General features: G+C 35.2%; 1 protein-coding gene across 2 annotated transcripts in view; it reads right to left on the bottom strand.

The window, feature by feature from the left end:
• LOC150103160 (deubiquitinase OTUD6B-like) overlaps positions 1-20818 on the bottom strand; it is a 420347-nt gene that overhangs the window by 199079 nt on the left and 200450 nt on the right. For both annotated transcript variants that reach the window (XM_090398214.1, XM_090398215.1), the window contains exon 3: positions 8554-8679. In XM_090398214.1, the coding sequence (XP_090254340.1) occupies positions 8554-8679 (126 nt within the window). The remainder of the gene's footprint in view (positions 1-8553; positions 8680-20818) is intronic.

Raw genomic sequence — 20818 nt, 5'->3', positions numbered from 1 at the left:
ATCTAATAAAGGAAATTATTCTTGCTAGGATGAGTGCTTTTATTCTGCACTCCACTCAAAATCAATGCCCCTTATCCAAGCTTTGGTTTTCCAACAAATGTATCAAAGCAGTCCAAATTAAGTTAAGTCTAAGCAAGCTCAAGTCTCCAGCCTCTCATTCATATTATACTATAGACAAGAGCAAATAATAATAATAATAATAATAAAATAAAATAAAACCCATCGGCAAATCTAAAGCAGAGTTGGTAAGGGTCAAATGCACTAAGACTGCCGCTTGCTTAAATGGCCATCAAGCCTTCTGGTCATTCCTTGCCAAGGCTGTTAGGCAAAATTTCTGCCTTACTATGTTTCCACCTCTCTCTCTCTCTCGCTCTTCATGATGGGAAAATGTTATCATCTCCTAAAGACAACACAGACCTCTTGGAATCAGCGTCCTCCGCTACAACAGACCATATGAAAAAAAAAAAAAAAAAGAATGCATCAAGCTTTCTGGTCCCTTGCCAAGGCTGTGGGACAAATCTTCTGCTCTAATATGTTTTTGCTGTCTTTCTCTCATCCTGATGATAAATGGCAACATCTCCTATAGACAAGCCAGATCCCTTAGCATCAGTCCTCCTCTCTTCTACCTTGTTTTTTAGACTACCAAGTCAAATCTTCCTCTACTATTCCACAAACCACCTTTAGTATGCTTCCTCTAATCTTTTTGCCAGAAAGACAAAAAAGTTCCAAGTGGATTCTAGAGCAAGGTTGATAGACCAAGTAAGAAATTAATAAAAAAATAAAAATAAATATAACATATAATTCAATAAGAGAGAAAAAACAAAAATCTTAGCCCACCCACAGTATTAATGTACTATAGGTTTACCATCATTTGTGAATAGGAATCACATAAAAAAAAAGTAACTACTTCAATCAAAGAAAGAAACCAGCTTTATTATTATTATTATTTTATTTTAGTTACATAAATATTCTGGATGGGTGATGTGTGAAAGCTGCCAACAGTTCTTCATATTCTGGTCGTAGGAATTCAGCAATCACAGAGAATTCACACAAGCAGAACTTGTGACCCACAATCAAGCTAGTGGACAAGGGAAATCTGTGCTCCATGAAGATAAGTTAATGGAGCATAGATGGACTTCATCTATACCATCATTCATGGACTGAATGAAGTGCACAATATTAATCTCTTAGTAAATGAATACATGCAAGGAATGTAAGCTTATTTTCAAAAAATAGTCTAAAGAGTTTCACTTCTGTAGCTATTGGGAAATTAGTTTTTCACTGCATTCTTGATCAGAGAAATGATTGCATTTATTTAGCAAGTGTGAATATAGGCACTTATTTTTTCTATTGAAAGTCTTAACTCAGATGTCTTCATAAAAGATTTAATTTACTGATAAATTTTATTTATTTTGTAGTTTGATCTGTATTTATTTTCTGTTCTCTTTTCCCTCTCCCCACAAAACTAATATTATGCTATAGGTTCTAAAATCTCTCATGTGCAAGATTATATATATATATATATATATATAAAAAACTGGTAATTTTTATTTTTATATTTCAAAAAACTACACACACTAACAGATATCTACAGGCTTCTTCCCATCATTATAGACCTCAAAAATCAGGCATATCATTTCAACACTAGGAGCAAGAACCCATTGCCTGATTAATGACAAGGATGAATAGCTAAAGAACTCCAATATTTAAAAACCACTTTTCTACAAAATTACTACAATGTATGCATCATCTCAAGACCAGCATAATATTTAAGATACTTCTAATGACAAGGAAAGTAGAGGCTTTATCAATCTCCCATATATTAGTTCTATTTTCCTAAAACTTGAAAGACTACTTGGAGAACATAAAATCAAAACAGTATTCACACCCTTTATCAGGATGAGAGATCACCACTCTGATCCACAAAACCATGACATGGTCCACTAAAATATCCTAGTGTTTACAGGCTATGGTGCAAATGCAGGTCATCTTACTACAGACAGGCAGAAAAATCTATTGAGCAGTGCACTGAAGAACACATCCGAGATATTAAATACCAAAGACGTGAGGCCTCAGCTTTGTCATCACACGTACTCGCTTCGCCCCTCCAATGCCTCCACATCACATGAAAACCAGGTGACCAGATTTGAGCAAAACAGTACAAGTGTGGTCTGACCAGTGCTTTATACAGTGGCACAACCACTTCCTTATCCCTACATGTTAGAGTACTTCTTATCATAGTAGCACTATGATGTGCAGCCTTTGCAACACTAGCATTATGTCCTCTAAACTTCAGTCTACTATCAATCATCACTCCCAAATCTCTAATTTCATCCACTTCCTGCAGTACGGCACCATCGATATAGTACACAGCCGTATAATTTCTGCACTCCAAAATGCAACACCTTGCACTTATTAATACTACAACTCACTACTTTGTCCAAGTAAAAAGTCCATTCAAATCTTCCTGAAGGGAATTAACATCAGCAGTGCTATTTAAAATTCTTCCCAACTTTGCATCATCAGCAAACAATTGAAGTTTCCCAGTCAGTTCACATGATATATAGTTTACAAACAAATTAAACAGCAGGAGTCCAAGAACAGAACCCTGGGGCACAGCGCTGGTTACCCTCCTTTTTTGAGACATTATTTCATCGTATACAACCTGCTGGTATCATTCAGACAGCCAATCTCTGATCCATTTAACCAATATGCTATCTGTTCCCATCCTCTGCAACTTGTACACCAACTTTGATAAGTTGGCGTACAAGATGTGGTAATCTATCAAATGCTTTTAGAAAGTACAAGAATATCATTGTATATATTATTATTATTATTATTATTATTACATAACACCTCCAGGGAGTTCAAAGACTCATCGAAGGAGGGCACCTGTTCTACAACTCTCCATCTCCATCACTCCACTAACCGCAACTACCTTCATAATCTACACCAACGCCATCTACCGCTGACCACCACCACTATTTTCACAGACAATCACAAACATCCATGCCCACGGCAGGATTTGAACCCGCAGCCTTTTGGCTGGAGAGCGGATACGCTAACCACTAGGCCAATCAGGCCCTAACACACTCGTTACCTTTTCATAAAATGCAACTAAATTGCTAAGACAGGACCTACCTTTTACAAATCCATGTTGACCATATAAAGAATGCCATGTCCATCAGTCCAATTCCTGTATTCTTACCAATCTCTCCAACACCTTGACCACAACCGCAGTTATACAGACTGGTCTATAGTTGGAGACATCTGTCCTAGAACCATGCTTCTGGAGTGGTACTATTTTGCCTTCTTTCCACTCCTTTGGAACCATACCCACTGCAAGACTTTCATTAAATAACCAGGTCAAGGGCATAGTCAACTGTGGTGCACATTCCTCAAGAATATGTGGTGATTGTCATCCATTCTCACCGCCTTATTAATATCTAATCCATTCAACATCTGATACACCTCTGATTCTTTCACTTCCAATTCCCCTAATACTTGCCTCTCTTCTATATATTGCATGGCATCATTTACACCAGTATAATATATGCTGATAAAATGCTTATTCAATAATTCCACTATATCCTTTGCAGCTGTTATTCTATTGCCATGACTATCCATCAGTGTTAACCTGCCATAATTATTCTTTTTCTTGCTTGTCATATAGCAGAAAAATTCCTTCGAGTTAATCTTGGCCTGACCAGCCAATCTCCTCTCATTCTGCACCTCTTATTTCTTTACCATGCATGACACCTTTCTAGCTTGCACTTTAAACTCTTCATGGATCCAATCACCACCAACTGTCTTGTACCTCCTCCATAACATTTTTCTTTGCCAGCACAGCTTGTTTGATTTCACTGTTCATCCATTTCACTTCTACTCTATTTGCTTGCTTAATCCTTGGTATGCAGTTATACATTGCTTTTTGTCAGATACCGCCTTGTGAGTTTCCATGTATTGTCAACATCTTTTCCGCTCAGCTCATCTACCCAACGTACTGATGCTAGCTGACTACAGAGTTTCCTATAATCAACTGCTTTATACTTCCATATATATCCATTTTTGGCAGTAACCTTTTCTTGTTTCATCACTTCCCAAACAAGCACCTCATGATTACTCTCACCAATCAGCAACAGTCTCAACACCTCTTAACAACTACATCTTGTGAAGTTTTCACCAAATCCAAAACATTAAAGCCACTGGTTGCTTCAATCACATGCTGCTTAAGATACTTATCTCTCAGAAATTCCACAAACTCACTCTCCTTGTTCCCATACGCTGTATCCCTACTAATTTACCTAAACATTTCACAATCAGTATTCTCTGCATTCCCTGGCCTATAACAGAACCTATCAGATATACTAATATATTTATTTCAACTTCACACCACACAGATTCAAAATCTGTCCATGCACTATCAACTTCCACACTTTGCAGACACAATTCCTCTGCAATCATTAACAGCATTCTCCCCCCCTCCTCTTTTCACATTTCTATCCTTCCGGAAAATTATATATCCTTCTATTTCTATTCCCAACAACACATCCTCCTCAGACAACCAAGTTTCACTTATTCAATCTGGAATAAGTAAAACTTGTTTAGCACAGATAAATGTGTTTATCTGTGCTATCCTGCTTCACAAACTTAGCCATCTTACTATTCATTATCTCTGCTCTGCTCAGTTCACTATTGTCATATCTGGGCAACATGCCTATGACTTTCCCAACAACACTATTCTTCTTTACCTCTGCAACAACTTCCTCAATTCTCTATCAACGTTCTTTTTCTCCCCAACTAAGTCATTTGTGCCCACAACTACCACTAATTTCGATGCCTGGTTTATTCTTTTCTGCAATGCGTCAGTTATTTGCTTCATTGTTGCACCAGGGAGAGCATGTTTTGTCACTTTATTAGCAATCATACCTCTAATGATCGAGTCCCATATACAATGATAAACGACCATCCTTTGACTCTTTCTTCACAATACTAACTTCGTCTTTCTCATTATCATCAGCCAATCTCTTCTTTAGGTGTTTAATATCCTCTTTCAGATGTTTCATTTCACTTTTCATTTTCACTAACTCCTGCCTAAACTCTTCTACTATGGTGCTGATGCTTACTGCCATTTCTAATTGCTTCTAACCTATCAAGACACTTTTCACATACATTAATGCTTTCTTTCTTCTCGTTTACCCAAACAGTCCACAAATCTTTCACATTTTTTGGTGCACACATATAGCAATTTTCGCAATGCATCCACTGCAAAAAACCCAAGTCAGAGACAGACTTTCATAGAGAAGCCTTCTATGCTGCTGACATGCGTTTCTTTATGGATGCCATTTTCAGAAGCAGAGGCAGTACAAACAAACAAGTAGCAAAACACAACATAAACAACAAAAAATTTCAATAATGCCACTGAAGGACACATATCCAATGACACATTTCTTTAACTCAGCTCAAATCTACTGCTACATTCACTCCTGACACTAGTAACTATATATATATATTATTATTATTACCCCAAGACCTCATGGAGTCAAAGACTCATCTGGGAGGTCCTTTTATTACACATACACATCTCATTATACCGTGTCTTAAAGACACTCAAACTCCTTGCAGACACCACACTCTCAGGCAAGGCATTCCAATCATTCACAACGCTGCACGAAAAAAACCTGCCTCTTACTCCCCTACTCACACCCTCTTTATAAGGTTCCCAGGGATGACCTCTGGTTCTCCCCTGATCTCCCACTATTCTCTGTAGAACTTCTCCACCATTGATCTTATAACAACCCCTTACCAACTTGTAGGTCTCTATCATATCTCCCCTCTTCCTCCTCTCCACCAGACTCTGCAAATTACATCTTCTCAATCTTTCCTCATACTCAACATTCCAGAGGTCAGAAACTACCTTAGTCAGTTGCCTTTGGACCCTTTCCAACATCTCTTCATCCTTCTGAAAACCAGATGACCAAATCTGGGCACAATAGTCCATGTGTGGCCTAATCAAAGCCTTATACAACGGAACAAGAACCTCCCTACTTCTACACGTCAGTGTCCTCCGCATCATTCCCAGAAACCTTTGTGTTGTCTTCACAATTTTGGCGATGTGTCCCTTAAATTTTAGATCCTTATCCACTATCACCCCATATCAAAGTTAATTTTATTTACTTTATAATTTCTAAAGTACATTCTTTTTCTCTTTCTGGTCTTTTTATTATGCTAAAATGGCTTAAAATATCCAATAAAACAGTAACAAAAACCTAGTCTGCCTATAAGATGAAAAATGCATTATGACTTAATGTGAAAAGGTTAATTCAGAAAAATGGCTAAGATGAAATTACTCTCAGCCCTGTAGATGGTGGATAGTTGGACTGTGCATGTAGATGGAGGATTAAGAAGTGTAGAGGATGGTTTGTTAATCTAGAATTTCATTCCATTCACTCACCATCTCAATACAAAGAGATGAATAAAATTTGAATGATATTATAACATTGAAGTCTTATGAAATAAGACTTTAAAAGCTATTAAATTTCATTCTATATAAAAGATCAATTCCAGGACCAAAAGACTATACGTGTAACCCCCTGTATAACACAGCAGTTAGGTTCCTATAAAATCTCATGTACGGTGAAACCATCTTATAAAGGACTAAGAACCAGAATGAGAAAAAAAAGAAAAGAAAAGAAAAATAAAAGGAGGGGGAAGGTTACGTTCCAGAAGCTAACAAAAATACACTATTTTTATAACTATCGGAACCTTAATTTTGTGGGTTACATTAATTTAATTTTCTTTCTCTTCGCTGCTGCTAAGCACTATCAGACAAAAATCGTTTTCTATGTTGCAGAATTGACGCTCAGGAACATGTCATATTTTTGGAGATGGAAGATTCTGCAACAACAGCAGTCCATTTTCTTTAGTCCAGACTGCTACTTCATTTAAATTTTTTTGCAATGCATATCTTTTCCCTTTTTATGAAATTTATTTTGAGTGATGCTTTTTTATTTTCATTAGATAACAAAGAAATTATTCCAATATGTTCTTAAAAATAATCTTAAAAACCTTAAAAGTCACAAACTGTACACTTTGAAGTCAATTTTTAATGGTCTCAAACAAGCACAAGTTCAATACCACATAAACTAATAACACAGAGATGTTGCAAGAAAATGAAATATGGGGGTTTCCCAATAATATATATATATATATATATATATATATTGTTGTAATTAGGATTGACTCGGGATGTATACATTTATAAAAGTAAAATTTAACTGACTAGACACCAAGATAGTATAACAAAAACCTTTAATAAATCATGACTAGTTTCATCAGTGTTCTGACTTCTTCAGGTGGGTAAGAAATAACATAAGACTTATAAAAATAACAAGGTAAAAAACATGGACTTTCTGGCTTAATATAAAGGTCGACTATGGTCGACCTTATTTTGGCCAGACAGATAAATCTGTTTCACTTCATCTTGAGGAACACAGACGTGACATCTCCTACAGTAGAACACGAGCGAGTGCCCTTTCCAGTCATGTTCTCTTCTCCGCAAACTCTAACCTCGAAGAATGGCAAGACCAAGTTGATTGGGACCACACAACCAATTTATATATATGCAAGGATGAATTTGAAAGACGAATTATAGAATCAAAAGAAATAGTTCTGGACCCTTCACACTTGAACAACAATCTAAGCTACAATTTGCCTGATTCACATAGCGCAGTAATCCAATACTGGCGCTCTAAAATTAGCTGTCACGCACATTCAACTCATGCCAACCGTAGCACGCGATCACCTATTCAAATATGACTGTTACTATTCTGCTTCTTTTTATTACACTGGAAAGTCCATGTTTTTTACCTTGTTATTTTTATAAGTCTTATGTTATTTCTTACTCACCTGAAGAAGTCGGAACACCAATGAAACTAGTTGTGATTTATTAAAGGTTTTTGTTATACTTTCTCAGGTTCTAGTCAGTTAAATTTTACTTTTATAAGTATATATATATATATATTCCCCCCTCCCATAATAGCTAGTGAGTCAACAGTAGGAATTCCCCCCCCAAAAAAAAAGTTGAAAAATTACATACAATATAATATAATAAAAGGGTTTTTGCTTACACAAAAGTCCAAAGATACTGTATTATGTGAGGTTTGCTGTAATTCTCTAACTGTGTTATATAAGTACCGTGTTGTCTGAGGATTAACACAATTCTCAAACAATGTTAGAGCAAAACTGTGTAGAAGTACCATGTTATATGGGGGGGGGGGGTTTGCCTATAGAGACTGGCTTTTGAGTTTTACATGTCACAGATTAATATATGTGTGTTGGTAATTTTAAAGAATTCAATTAACTGTATTAATCTTTTCATTTAATCTTCATAATAATTTTCATCTACATAATGATCGAGACACTCAAGTTAAAATGTTAATGATCCATTAAATGAATATTATCAGTAAATCCATTTTTATTTCATTATTTTAAAGCTTATATGTCATTAAGATACTGTGTTGTACAATATAACAAAAATATTATACAACATACCCTCCGCTTCTGTGCTTTTGTAATTCTTGGCAAATTTTCTCGAGGAGTTATCTTACTTTCATCACCACTGCCAACTTTAGCATCAGAGAGAGTAATAGAGCTGAGCTGTTCTTCAATAATTTCTACCTAATACGAATTATAAGAATCAAACTATATTTCAAAAACAGCAATAAAATATTATAACTATCATAGCAAATTTATTTTATGGTAACTTGCTGTTTTAGTTGGTGTATGGATTTTAAACACACAGAGAGAGAGAGAGAGAAGGAGTCAATATCCTAGCAATTGACCTCTCAGTGAGAATTCTGACCTTTTCATTGCTTTGAGGTTCAATGGACAGTTTCTACCTTGGATCTTAGGTTTAATGTGACGGTATGATCAATTAGTGCTGTCATTTCATTTTAGAATAGTCAAAAAATGGTAACTGAATATGTATATATTTAAACGTACACACAGTCACTTTTTAGTATGATTAGATTTTATTTACTTTTTTGTTCTTATCAATGCCATGTTTCATTATTAGATGCTTAAAAAATACTCATACACCTATATATGTTTATAATATGATTATATTTTACTTATTTTACTTGCTTTGCATAAGATCATCCTTGCATTTTTTTTTTTAGTTTTTTTTTAGGAAAAAAAAAAAGATTTAGTAAGAGCAAATTGTGAGTTTCTTGAAAGAATGGCAAGAAGTTGGTATAGAATCTTCAAACCCAACAAATGGTTATAATGTAAAAAACATGCCAGAAAGCCTTAAAAATCAAGACTGGTAATAATTTAAAAACCCAAGCTTGTTTAAAACAATCTATATAAAAAAAAAATGCTTGTTTGATTTAATTTAAAAAAAAAAGATAATTTTTTCCTCCACCAATATGCAACATTATAATAGCAGGTTCTCCCCCTCCACCACCTTGGTATGTCTGACGCAATTGTAGTAATCACTATATTAACTTGTTTAACATTTGTCAAACTTGTTGAAGTTTCTTTCCACTTAGTATAGTATAGTATTATAGCACTGATTTGTTTTCAAGCACATATTCACATATTTTTTGTTCTTATCAATGCCAATGTTTCATTTATAGAAACACTAGCATTGATAAGAACAAAAATATTTATACACCTATACACATTTATAACATGTTTAGATTTTATTTGCTTTGAAAAAGATCATCCTTGCATTTTTTTTAGGGAAAAAAAAAAGATTAAGAGCAAATTGTGAGTTTCTTGGAAGAATGGCAAGCAGTTGGTTTTGTGCTTGACTCGGTATCTTAATATTTTCTGAATGCTGTATAAAATTTTTATATGCAAAATTGCTCATATCATATGCCAAGTATACACTTGTTGGGGAAATTTTAACAGAAGTAGAGGAGATGAGAGATCAGTGTGATGGTGGACAAGGACCTGAAATTCAGGGGCCACATTGCACAAGTTGTGAAGACATCACATCGAATAATGGCAATGATGCAGAGAACCCTGACATGCAGAAATAGAGAGAGGTTATGATTCCATTGTATAAGTCCTTGATCAGGCCTCATATGGATTATTGTGCACAGATTTGGTCGTCAGGTTTTCATGGTGACAAGGATATGTTGGAAAGGGTACAGAGAAGATTCACAAAGGTAGTCAGTGGTCTTTGGAATGTGGAGTACAAGGACTGATTGAGGGAATGTAAGTTGCAGAGCCTCATGAATAGGAGGAAGAGGGGGGGGGGGGATATGATTGAGACATAAACTGGTCAGGGGTTGTTATCAAGTAGACATGGAAGAGATTTTTCATAGAATTGTAGAGAAGTAGAACAAGAGGCCATTGCTGGAAACTGTATAAGGAGGGTGTGAGCAAAAGAGTGAGAAACAGGTTCTTTGCATGGAGAGTGGTTGGTGAGTGGAATGCATTGCCTGAGTGTGTTGTGGATGTGGACACCCTGAATCAGTTTAGGACGAGGTTGGATGAGCATTGTATGCAATAGTGAGTACCTCCCATGATGAGTCTCTGACTCCATGGAGGTTGGTTGTTGATAATAATAATAATAATATGCTTAGAGTTTTTCAAGCAGCCTGTGTATTATTATGTAGTGATTTAGGATTTATATAATTGCTTAGTGAAATAACAGAAAACAAAGTTTGAATAAGTTTGAAGTGGTCAATCGAGCTCAGAATGAAAGAGAGGTATATGAAGAAGTATAGTTTATATATAATCTCACAAAGTGATTGCACAAAAAGCCATCACATGTGCCACAGGCTAAGAAAGAGAGATATGGCTTCAAGTTGTAGTCTTTGAGGAATACTTTGTAAGGAAGGTGGTTCTAGAGAACAGAGAGAGAGAGATGGAATGAAAGAGGAGGAGGAAAAGGTGGAGTAGATTTAGTGGCTTAGCAGCTGAATTATAAAAAGATGTTGGATAGCTATTGTTCTTGTTATCAGAGCATAGCAGAAAGTGGCAAAATGATGGATACCTCAGTAGAACAGATGCCAATGGAAGTAACTGCAGAAATGGCATAAGGCAGAAAGCCATGATATAGCAGTTGAAGTATGTCTGTGAAAGAGAATGTGAAAATCTATTTTAGTAGAAATGAAGGCAACAGGTTATTCTAAACTCCCGGTGAAGAATATACTGAAGAATTTATGGAAACAAAAACACACATGTTGGAATAATTAGTTTACTTATAATTAAGAAAATAATATTCAACGTTTCGACTTCTGTATTGAGGTCATCATCAGGAAAACATACATATGTACAGCTACATGACACTATCTAAATGCTTTGTTAATCGTTTATCCTAGCCTGACCTCTGGTTAAAAAAAAAACAAAAAAACTTTAAATCTATACTCAAACTAAATATTATCAACTAAATATTACCAAACAATATTATTATAAAAAATACATAAAAAATTTTAAATCACAAAAATTTTCACAAAATTAAGATTTTCTTCTGTTTGGGGTTGTTCTGGATGATATATAGGTTGAAGATGGGTCCTCCAGATTCCTGGAATTATTAATCCATCATTCTTGTTTAGAATTTGAATGATGTTTCAGCATTTAGCAGGCTTCTTTGAACTTTCTTTCAAACCAGGTTTCAGTGTGGTGTAGGGACTTAGTGCCTTTCCAGTTAATTCTGTGACATGTTTGAAGTGTGTGAATGGTGCGCCCTGTTTCCTCTATTTCCTCTATGTAAGGTAGGTTGCAGGTGCACTGAACTTTGTAAACCCCTGGGCGGGCAAGGTATGGAAGAGGATTTTTAGATGAGGCTGAGTAGATTTCTTAATTTTGCAGGAGGTTTGAAGGTTGCCTTAATATTGTATTTATGTAGTGTTCTATCTATTTTTTTTGATATGCCCCTAATGTATGGTATGACTATAGCATTCTTGGAATCTTTTTTTAGCTTTTAATGTTATTTTTGTGGAGCATCTTTTGAAATATTTAGTAAAAATTTTTTTACTAAATATGAAATTATTTAGCTAATAATTTCATATTCTTCGTTCTGTGCCTGTTCAGTGGAGCAAATTGTTAGGGCTCTGCGTTTGAGGGTGCTGATGATTACCCCTAGTTTTTGTGTTGGATTTTGGTACAAATTTATACATGTATCAGCCTGTGTGTGTGTGTGTGTGTGTGTGTACACGTTTACGGTAGACCATGAAGGAGAGGCAGCCTCAGGGAAGACATGTGACAAGTGTGTCTAGAAAAGGAAGAGAGTTATTATTTTCAATCTCAATGGTGAATTGGATACATTTGTATTGTTTGTTCAGATGGCTTAGGAATGTTTTAATGTTTCATGGCCATGGGGCAAAAGGCAAAAATATCATCAACGTATGAGCCATACTTTGTGCTTTAGGCTTGGTGAATTTAGAGCTTGTTGGTCGAAGTCTTCCATGTAAAAGTTAGCTATAAGGGGGGGGGGGGGGGTTAACCCATGGACATACTTTCTTTTTGTAGATCAAAATTATTTTACTACACAAAATACCTGAAGCGAAATGCGTGGGCAAAGAGGGCCGTGATATCGGGTGGAAATAAGTTCTGTATGAGAAGAATAGTATCATTGATTGGGACATTAGTGAAAAGGGCAGTTATGTTAAAGCTGATTAATAAGTCTTTGTTGTTGAGCGTGATGTTTCTAATTTTGTTTATGAAGTGTTGTGTATTTTTTAAGGAGGGGGAATGACCTACCAACTCCTTGAGTGTAGCCACTAGTTTCTTGGCTAAGTGAAAATTGCATCTGTTGATTCCTTCAACTATCAGTTGTAGTGGTGCGTTTGTTTTATGTATTTTTGGCAGGCCATAAATTCTGGGAGCGCAGGCATAATGCGGCATTAGTTTTTTTGTTTCCTCTGGCCACATGATCACAGACTTGATTAATTCTGTTGTTTTCTTTTTGATGCAGTTTTTTGGGTTGTAATTAACCAATTGGTATACATGTTTTTTCTGTTTTGGTTAAATTGCAATTTAGCAGTTTAATGGAATTTAGTATGTAGGATATTTCCATTTATATTTTATCAGCTATATTAGGGAGGGGGGGAATTTAGACCTCTTTCAATGTGGTAAATGAAATCTAGTTTGTTTACTTACCTTGATGCGATGGTGTAGTTCAGGCCTTTTTTCAGAAGCGAGAGTTGTCCTGTGTAATTAACCATTTGGTACATATTGTAGTCGGATACCAGTGGTTCATTTTTTCCAGGTATGCTGTCCGATCAAGGATGATGGTAGCATTACCTTTATCAGCTTTGGTAATAACGATATCTTGATTATTTCTTAAAGATTTAAGGGCTAATTTTTCTGCTTTGGTTAAATTGCAATTTAGCTGTTTAACGGAATTTAGTATGTAGGATATTTCCATTTATATTTTATCAGCTATATTAGAGTGGGGGGGGGGGGGGTTTAGACTCTTTCAATGTGATAAATGAAATCTAGTTTGTTTACTGACCTTGATGCGATGGTGTAGTTCAGGCCTTTTTTCATAAGCGAGAGTTGTCCTTTGTTAAGGTTGTAGTTGCATGTGTTGATAACTTGGCTGTGGTCTGTTCATGGTTGGTTGCTCCTAACTTCATTAGTTTGTGATTGGCTGCTCCTCTGGGCATGCCATCCAGATTGTCTGTTGCTTTCTTGTTGTTTCAGTCCTTGAAACTCTGCTATTGGTTTTTCTTTGTTCTTAAATAACACGTGCTTTGCACAGTCATCTGTGATCCTCTCCAGAATATCCCAAATATTGGGATTTATGTAGTTCAATAGCTACATAAATCTTGATGATGACCTCAATACAGAGGTCGAAACATCAAATGTTATTTTTTTAATTATAAGTAATTTTTTAATTTCAATGTGTATTTTTTGTCTACATAAATTCTTCACTATGAACTGGCCACTGTATATAACCTTAAAAGAAAAGACCTGTGAAGAATAGTTTAGAGATACAGTTTAGAGATGTATGTGAAGATAGGCATGCTTTCATGCTGTATATAGGTTCAGATGCCTGCTGAATATAAAAGAGTGTAGAGATGATATAAGATTGATCTTAGTTCTGGATCTATTTCTCTTAAACAACTAAGTCATAACTTTATCTAGAATGAAAAGAACTTTTAGAAGAACTTTTCAAATGAGGATGAGTTATTCAATCTCAAATGAAGGTTGTAGGCTTTTCCCAGCTGGAAACTGGGGTTCTTCATCATGCAAAGTTGTCAAAATAATCAAACAATAAGCAAGTATAATATACTGGATTGGCCTCCACACCCTTAGTTGCTTTGGCCAATAATTCCAATTAAATCATAACTATCATAAAAATGAAAACAAATAACTAAGAAATTACACCTCCTTAACATAAGTATATGATTATCTACAGAGATTCTATAGCTACTGATTCCTGAATTTGAACTCTTACAAATATTTACAAGGACTTACACCATTACTCCAGAGACAATAATCTCGATGAGTCTATTTTGGCATCACTTGCACAATGGGACTATCCTGTCTTCATATGATCCTTCAGGGTTCTGCTTGCAGAGTCAAACTGAAGAACAAAGCCAAAAGCATCAATTTAAGATGCTTTTGGACTTGCAGATATTCTAAATTAATTCATCAATTAATTTAGAAATCTATTCATCACAAAGGTTGTGATCACAATTTTTGTGATGTAATGCAATTCTGCAGTATCTGCACTGCATTTCACCTGTTTACTTCCTTGGTCGTTTCATCACAGCATTGCATCCCATGTTCATTCTATAGTCCAACTATGTCCTTTGCAACTGTTACTCATCTACCAATTATATTCAACAAGGTTATTCTTCTGTAATCATTCTTAATTTGACTCATCACATAGTAACAGAAATGCTGTTCATGATCTTTTTCTCCTGAAAGACCATCCACATCATTTTTTTAAGGACATCTTGTTTTATGAGTTACTCATTCATTTTTGCTTAAAAAGCTTTTGAAAATGACAAATAAAAATACTTTATTTGGAAAAATAAGCACCTTCACAATGAATAACCTTTTCTCACCAAGACATACTCCCAATTTTTAGAAGTGAAAGCATCATTTGGTTCCATTTCTGATATCCCTCAGTTCCAAATGCCCACACGTCACTAATTAAAAAATTTATTATTATTATTGTTTTTGCCAATATGCAACATTATGACAGCATGGTCTCCCCTCCACCACCTTGGTAAGCCTGGTGCAATCACAGTAATCACTATATCAACTTGTTTATCCCTTACTCAACTTGTAGTTTTTTTCCACTTAGTATAGTATTAGGGCACTTGAAAGGTTATATTCATAAAGTAAACATGCTCAAATAATCATAACTGAAGTAACCATTTTTTATTTTTTTTACTATTTATCAACCTGCACTTCAAGCATGCTAACTGATTCAGAATCATTTGTACTTTCAAAGGGTACTGATAGACACAGGTAGATGAATTCCACCCAATTTTGTCAGAATATTAACTTTGTAAAACCATAAACTTTTCTGTGGTCACCATATATTAACACAAGGTCCAGGAAGCTGCAAAATATAAAGAACATCAGTATCATTAGAGTAAATAGTTAAGAAAGAAACGGGTAACTAGCAATGTTTTTTTTTTTTCATTGATGATGCTCATGAAAGAGAAGGAAGGGGCATCATCAATTAACTGACTGCAATCTTCTTGATAACATGAAGAATTTTTAAGAAAGTGTTTGATGCATAGGGCCATTAATGAAGTGCAAGGTGAAATGCAATATACTGTTCTGCCTTCTGGTGGTGTTGTTTGTTTCCACAAAGGAGGGGGGGGGTCATAAAAAATTTAGCAGGTATTTCAGCTAAAAAAAAAAAAAATAGTTTCCTGTCTGGATATAATCCAATGTGACCCACTCAATGAAACATCACCATGATTGAAAACTTGAAGTGACTGATGCCATTTGGTCTCCAACAGGAGGTTCTGGTTTCTATTTTCTCTCTTTTTCATGTAACAAGCGATACTCTTGAAAGGTATGCTACATACTTGGAGACGAAAATCCTTTCCCATTTTGGGAATAAAACATTTCTGCACATGGGATAATCTGATTGTAAACATCAAGAAGCCTCCATCAGCTGGCACATAATCCTGCTGCCACTCTCTTCCAGATTGTGCCTAGAAGAGTCTGAATAAAGGAATGGGAGAGGCATGAAGGCCACATTAGAATATAGGAGACTGAGCACGCTGTACAGGGAAGAGATACAAGAGTCTAGTCTCCTGTGTCCACTGATATGAGCATTTTGCTATCCTATATTCAACTGTTCACAAAAGCAAACCAAGAAAAGTACACTAATCACAGTGTCAGTGATTAAATTTAAGTAAAGCTCTACCAAAAAAATAATTTAACATCCACTTCACCAGCATTAAGCATAAATGCTAACAAATTATGTGCATCATCATCATCATTTACAGACATCTAGACTTGACCTCTTATTTTTGACCACATCCCAAACTACAGCTCTAACAACCCACAATCCACCATTAACTGTCAAAATTACACTGTATTATTTGTATTATTCCTTCCTATAATCAGTGCCTTAAACACTGATCTCCATACCATTCTTCAATGGATGAAGGATAACCTAGTTACCTTCAACTACTAAAACACAGTTTTGCTTGTTTCTCTCAAAAAAGGATCTCATCAAAATAAAATGATGTAAATAAAGTCAAGTAAATATGAAAAATAAAATAACAGCTGAGTTGAATAAGAGAAATGGCTACACAATGATCTGCTAGACTTTGCAAAAGCAGTATCTGACAGGGTACTGCATGGAACTCTGTAATATAAATAGAAGCAAATGGGTTTGGATATGAAGCTGGTCAGGTGGATAAAAGGGTGGCTGATGAATAGCAAGAAAGGTGTTTATGGAGAAATTGAGTCAAGAAGATTGGCAACATGCTACAGGGCTCTGTATTCAGGACACTGCTGTGTAACTTGTACATTAATGATATAGGAAATGATCTGAAGGGAATATTCAGTTATTTGCTGATTATATAAAAGTGGGCAGGGCAACAGTCTTAATAAGAACGATATGAAGATCTTGCAGGACAAATTATATAGACTAACATTATGCCCAAAGAAGAACAGCTGTCAGTTCAATGTGGCAAAACTGTAAGGTTATGCATTTTGGGATGAAAAAATTACCAGCTATGTATTACACTGATGGAACTTGAACTGCAAAAAATTACAGAAGTTAGGGATATGGGAGTGCTAGTGAAAACTCTGAGTTAAAGTTCAGAGGCCATATTTCAAAAGAGATTAAAATATCTCATAGGATTACCTGATTACTAAAGAATACACTAGAAAGCAGAGATAAGAAGGTCATCACGCCTCTTTATAAGGCCTTGATGTGGCCCCACAGAGATCTGTTCACCTTGTTTCCTTGGAGATGTGGAAGAGATGGAAGGCATCCAGAAGTGAGGGACTATAATGGTGGGAGGTTTAAGGGATGCTCCTTATGAGGATAGATTGAAGATCTGCAGGTTACAGAAATTGGCTGCTAAGAGGAAAAGAGGTGATCTGATAGAGATATATTATTTACATAAAGGTTGTTATAAGACTGATACAGATGAAAATTTTCACTACATGGGGAGAGCTAGGGTCATTCCTAGAAATTAAGAAAGCGTTTAGTCAGCAAGGGCGTGAAGGACTAGATTGGTGGATGAGTGGAATGAGTTGTCAGAGTTCAGTTATAAATGCTACATCAGTGAGTGAGTTCAAAGAAACACAACAGGCATTGTGCAAAAGATGGTTAGTATTTGATTTTTGGAATGTTAGTGGACCTCCCGAGATGAGTCTACAGACTCCATGGAGATGTTCACAATAATAATAATTTGTCAAAAAGTAAGATTGGCAGTTTCATATTAATAAGTAAACAGTAACAAACAAGTTGAAATAACTGACAAATTCTTAGAATCAATCAATCACTCTAGGAACATTTTATAAAGATCAAAGTTTTGAAATTTAATGTAGTGAGAGTGAATGTGAAAAAGTATCTCATTTTAAATACTATATGCCTGTAAAATTTCTATATGAAATGAATATTTTCTCATCAAATGAAAGTGTTCTTATACTTTTTTTAACTTATTATTACTACTATTCTTATGTGTGCTCCACCAGAGTCCAAGGATTCATGAAGTGAAGGTCCTTTTAGTCATTCATGCTTAAGAACCTACCACATCTCTCCTTAAAAACCCATCGAAAACATGCAAAACATCCAATGGTAGTTCATCCCATTCCATACACACACACACACACACACACACACACACACACACACACACACACACACACACACACACACTAAGCACAAGAAAAACTTACACTATACGTTTCCTAACCATACACTTAAACAGCTTCGGGATGATCCCAAATTATATTTCCACTAGCCATAAGCTGCAAAATTCTATTTGAGTCTATACTGTAAGATCCCTTTATTAACTGGTATGTTTCTATCATATTTCCTCTTGTCTGATCTCCATCATCAATTCTCAAATGTAGAAGACTACATTCCATGTTCTCATGCACAATTCTAAAGGCCAGTTATCACATGGTTACCAAACTTTTCAATTACCTATATACTTGGAATCCAGGTGATTATTTGTATTCAATATTGAACAATATTTGCATACATTCCAGATGTGATTTTATCAAAACCATGTAAAGTGGAAGAATAACTTCCTTTTTCTTACACACTAGAGTTCTCTTCAAGCGTGCCATTATCTGATGTGATGACTTAATCACCTTAGAAATACGACCCCCTAAACAGTGGCTCTCTTAGACCCCGGGTGAGAGGGGCACTTTCCCCCAGGTCCCACACTTTAGACAGCTCAAATAAAAAAAAAAAAAAAAAAAAAAAAAAAAAAAAAAAAAACTTTATTAAATAAGAAGAAAAAAAATGACATATTCAGAATCATCTTATTGAAAACTAAATTTTGTGGAATCAATATATAATAATTTATGAATTATAGCAATAATAATGAAATTTGGTTATTTTTGATATTTTGCCAACTTGAAATCATATAAAAACCATAACTTTACGCATATTTTTAAATTTTTGTCATACATACATTTTTCAATTTTAAAAAACTATATTTGTCAAAATAGGTAGATAGAACTTATTTGATGTAACAGTTTGTTAGCTTGATTTATAACTTTATAATATTTAGACATATTATTATTATTATTATTAATGTTGGAGGTTTAATGGAATATTATCAGCACCAAGAAAGGATTAAAAACAATTTTAATACTTCCAATATTTTGTCTCCGTCACAGAGACATCATCATTGATTCCAAAAAACTTTTGTAACAACACACACACACAAATATAATACAATAGTGAGTGAAACTAAAGTCCTATCTTTAGTGGACATTAATTATCAGAGGGATCTCTGATAATTAATGTTTCCCAAATTTTGGGAAGTTTAATGCAACCGTATTTGTTTAAATTTGGTTGATTCCTGAGTGCAGATGCAGATTCAAAGAATAGTCTTTCTTTTTTTGAATTTACTATGGTGGAGCATGGTGTTTTTTTTCAGGAGATCCTGTGGATAGTATCCAAAACATGGTCTGCAACCAAATTGTTGCTGATCTGCCTGTCTGTCTGCAGTAAGCCAGTTTACAGCCACAAGGTACTCTATACACTCCAGGCACTGAGAGAGGAGGGAGCTGGTCTTTGGTGGTACAGATAAGGGTAGCAAGGGTATCCCTTATCCATACTTAAAAGCTGTATGGAGGTTGTACTTTTTTAATGATCTGGCTATTTTTTCTGATGTACCACGGATGTAAGGTATGGTGATGGCATTTCTGAAGTCCTTCTGAAGAGATGGTTGGGGAATGGGAAAGGACTTGATTATTTTTTTAATTCTGTAGTCACTGTAGCCATTGGATAGGAAGGTGTTGTGTATGTGTTTAAGTTCAGTTGAAAGGGCAGTTTCATTGGAACAAAGATTGTGGGCTCTATTGGTAAGAGTTTTAATAATGCCATATTGCTGAGAGGGGTGGTGGTGGGAGAGTTTGTGAATGTATCTGCCTGTATGAGTAGGTTTTCTATATACAGAGAAAGAAAGGTTACCATTAGGAAGGCGTGTTACTAAGGTATCTAGGAAGGGCAAACAACTGTTATTTTCCTTTTCCATTGTAAACTGGATTCTTGGATGTAGACTATTGAGGTGACCGAGGAAGGAATCTAATGTGTCTGGGCCATGAGGCCAAATAGAGAACACATCTACATATCTCAGCCAGATAGAAGGTTTTAGAGGGGAACAGTCTATGGCTTATTTTTCAAAATTTTCCATGTAAAAACTGGCAAGAGGGGGGGGAGTGAGAGGGGGAACCCATGGCAGTTCCCTCTATCTGTTTGTAGATTTTGTTCTTCCAAGAAAAATAACCAGAGTAGATGGCAAAGGAAAAGATCTCTAAGATATCAGAAGGAAAAATGTTTTTTAAGAGTGTTAAGGTGTCAATTAGGGGAATATTGGTAAACAATGAGATTATATCAAAGCTGACCAATATGTCTGTATTATTTATGTATGTAAATTAAATTTGGTTATCTTTGATATTTTGCCAACTTGAAATCATATAAAAACCATAACTTTACACATATTTTTAAATTTTTTTCATATATACATTTTTCAATTTTAAAAAACTATATTTGTCAAAAAGGTAGATAGAACTTATTTGATGTAACAGTTTCTTAGCTTGATTTATAACGTTATAATATTTAGACATATTATTATTATTATTACATGACACTTCCAGGGAGTCCAAAGACTCATCGAGGGAG

This window comes from Typopeltis vanoorti, chromosome 9, assembly GCF_054136105.1.
Source record: "Typopeltis vanoorti isolate ZY-2024b chromosome 9, IOZ_Tvanoo_1.0, whole genome shotgun sequence".
NCBI lineage: Eukaryota > Metazoa > Arthropoda > Arachnida > Uropygi > Thelyphonidae > Typopeltis > Typopeltis vanoorti.
The sequence above is the reverse complement of the archived record's forward strand: the minus strand, read 5'-3'. Positions and strand labels throughout refer to the sequence as shown.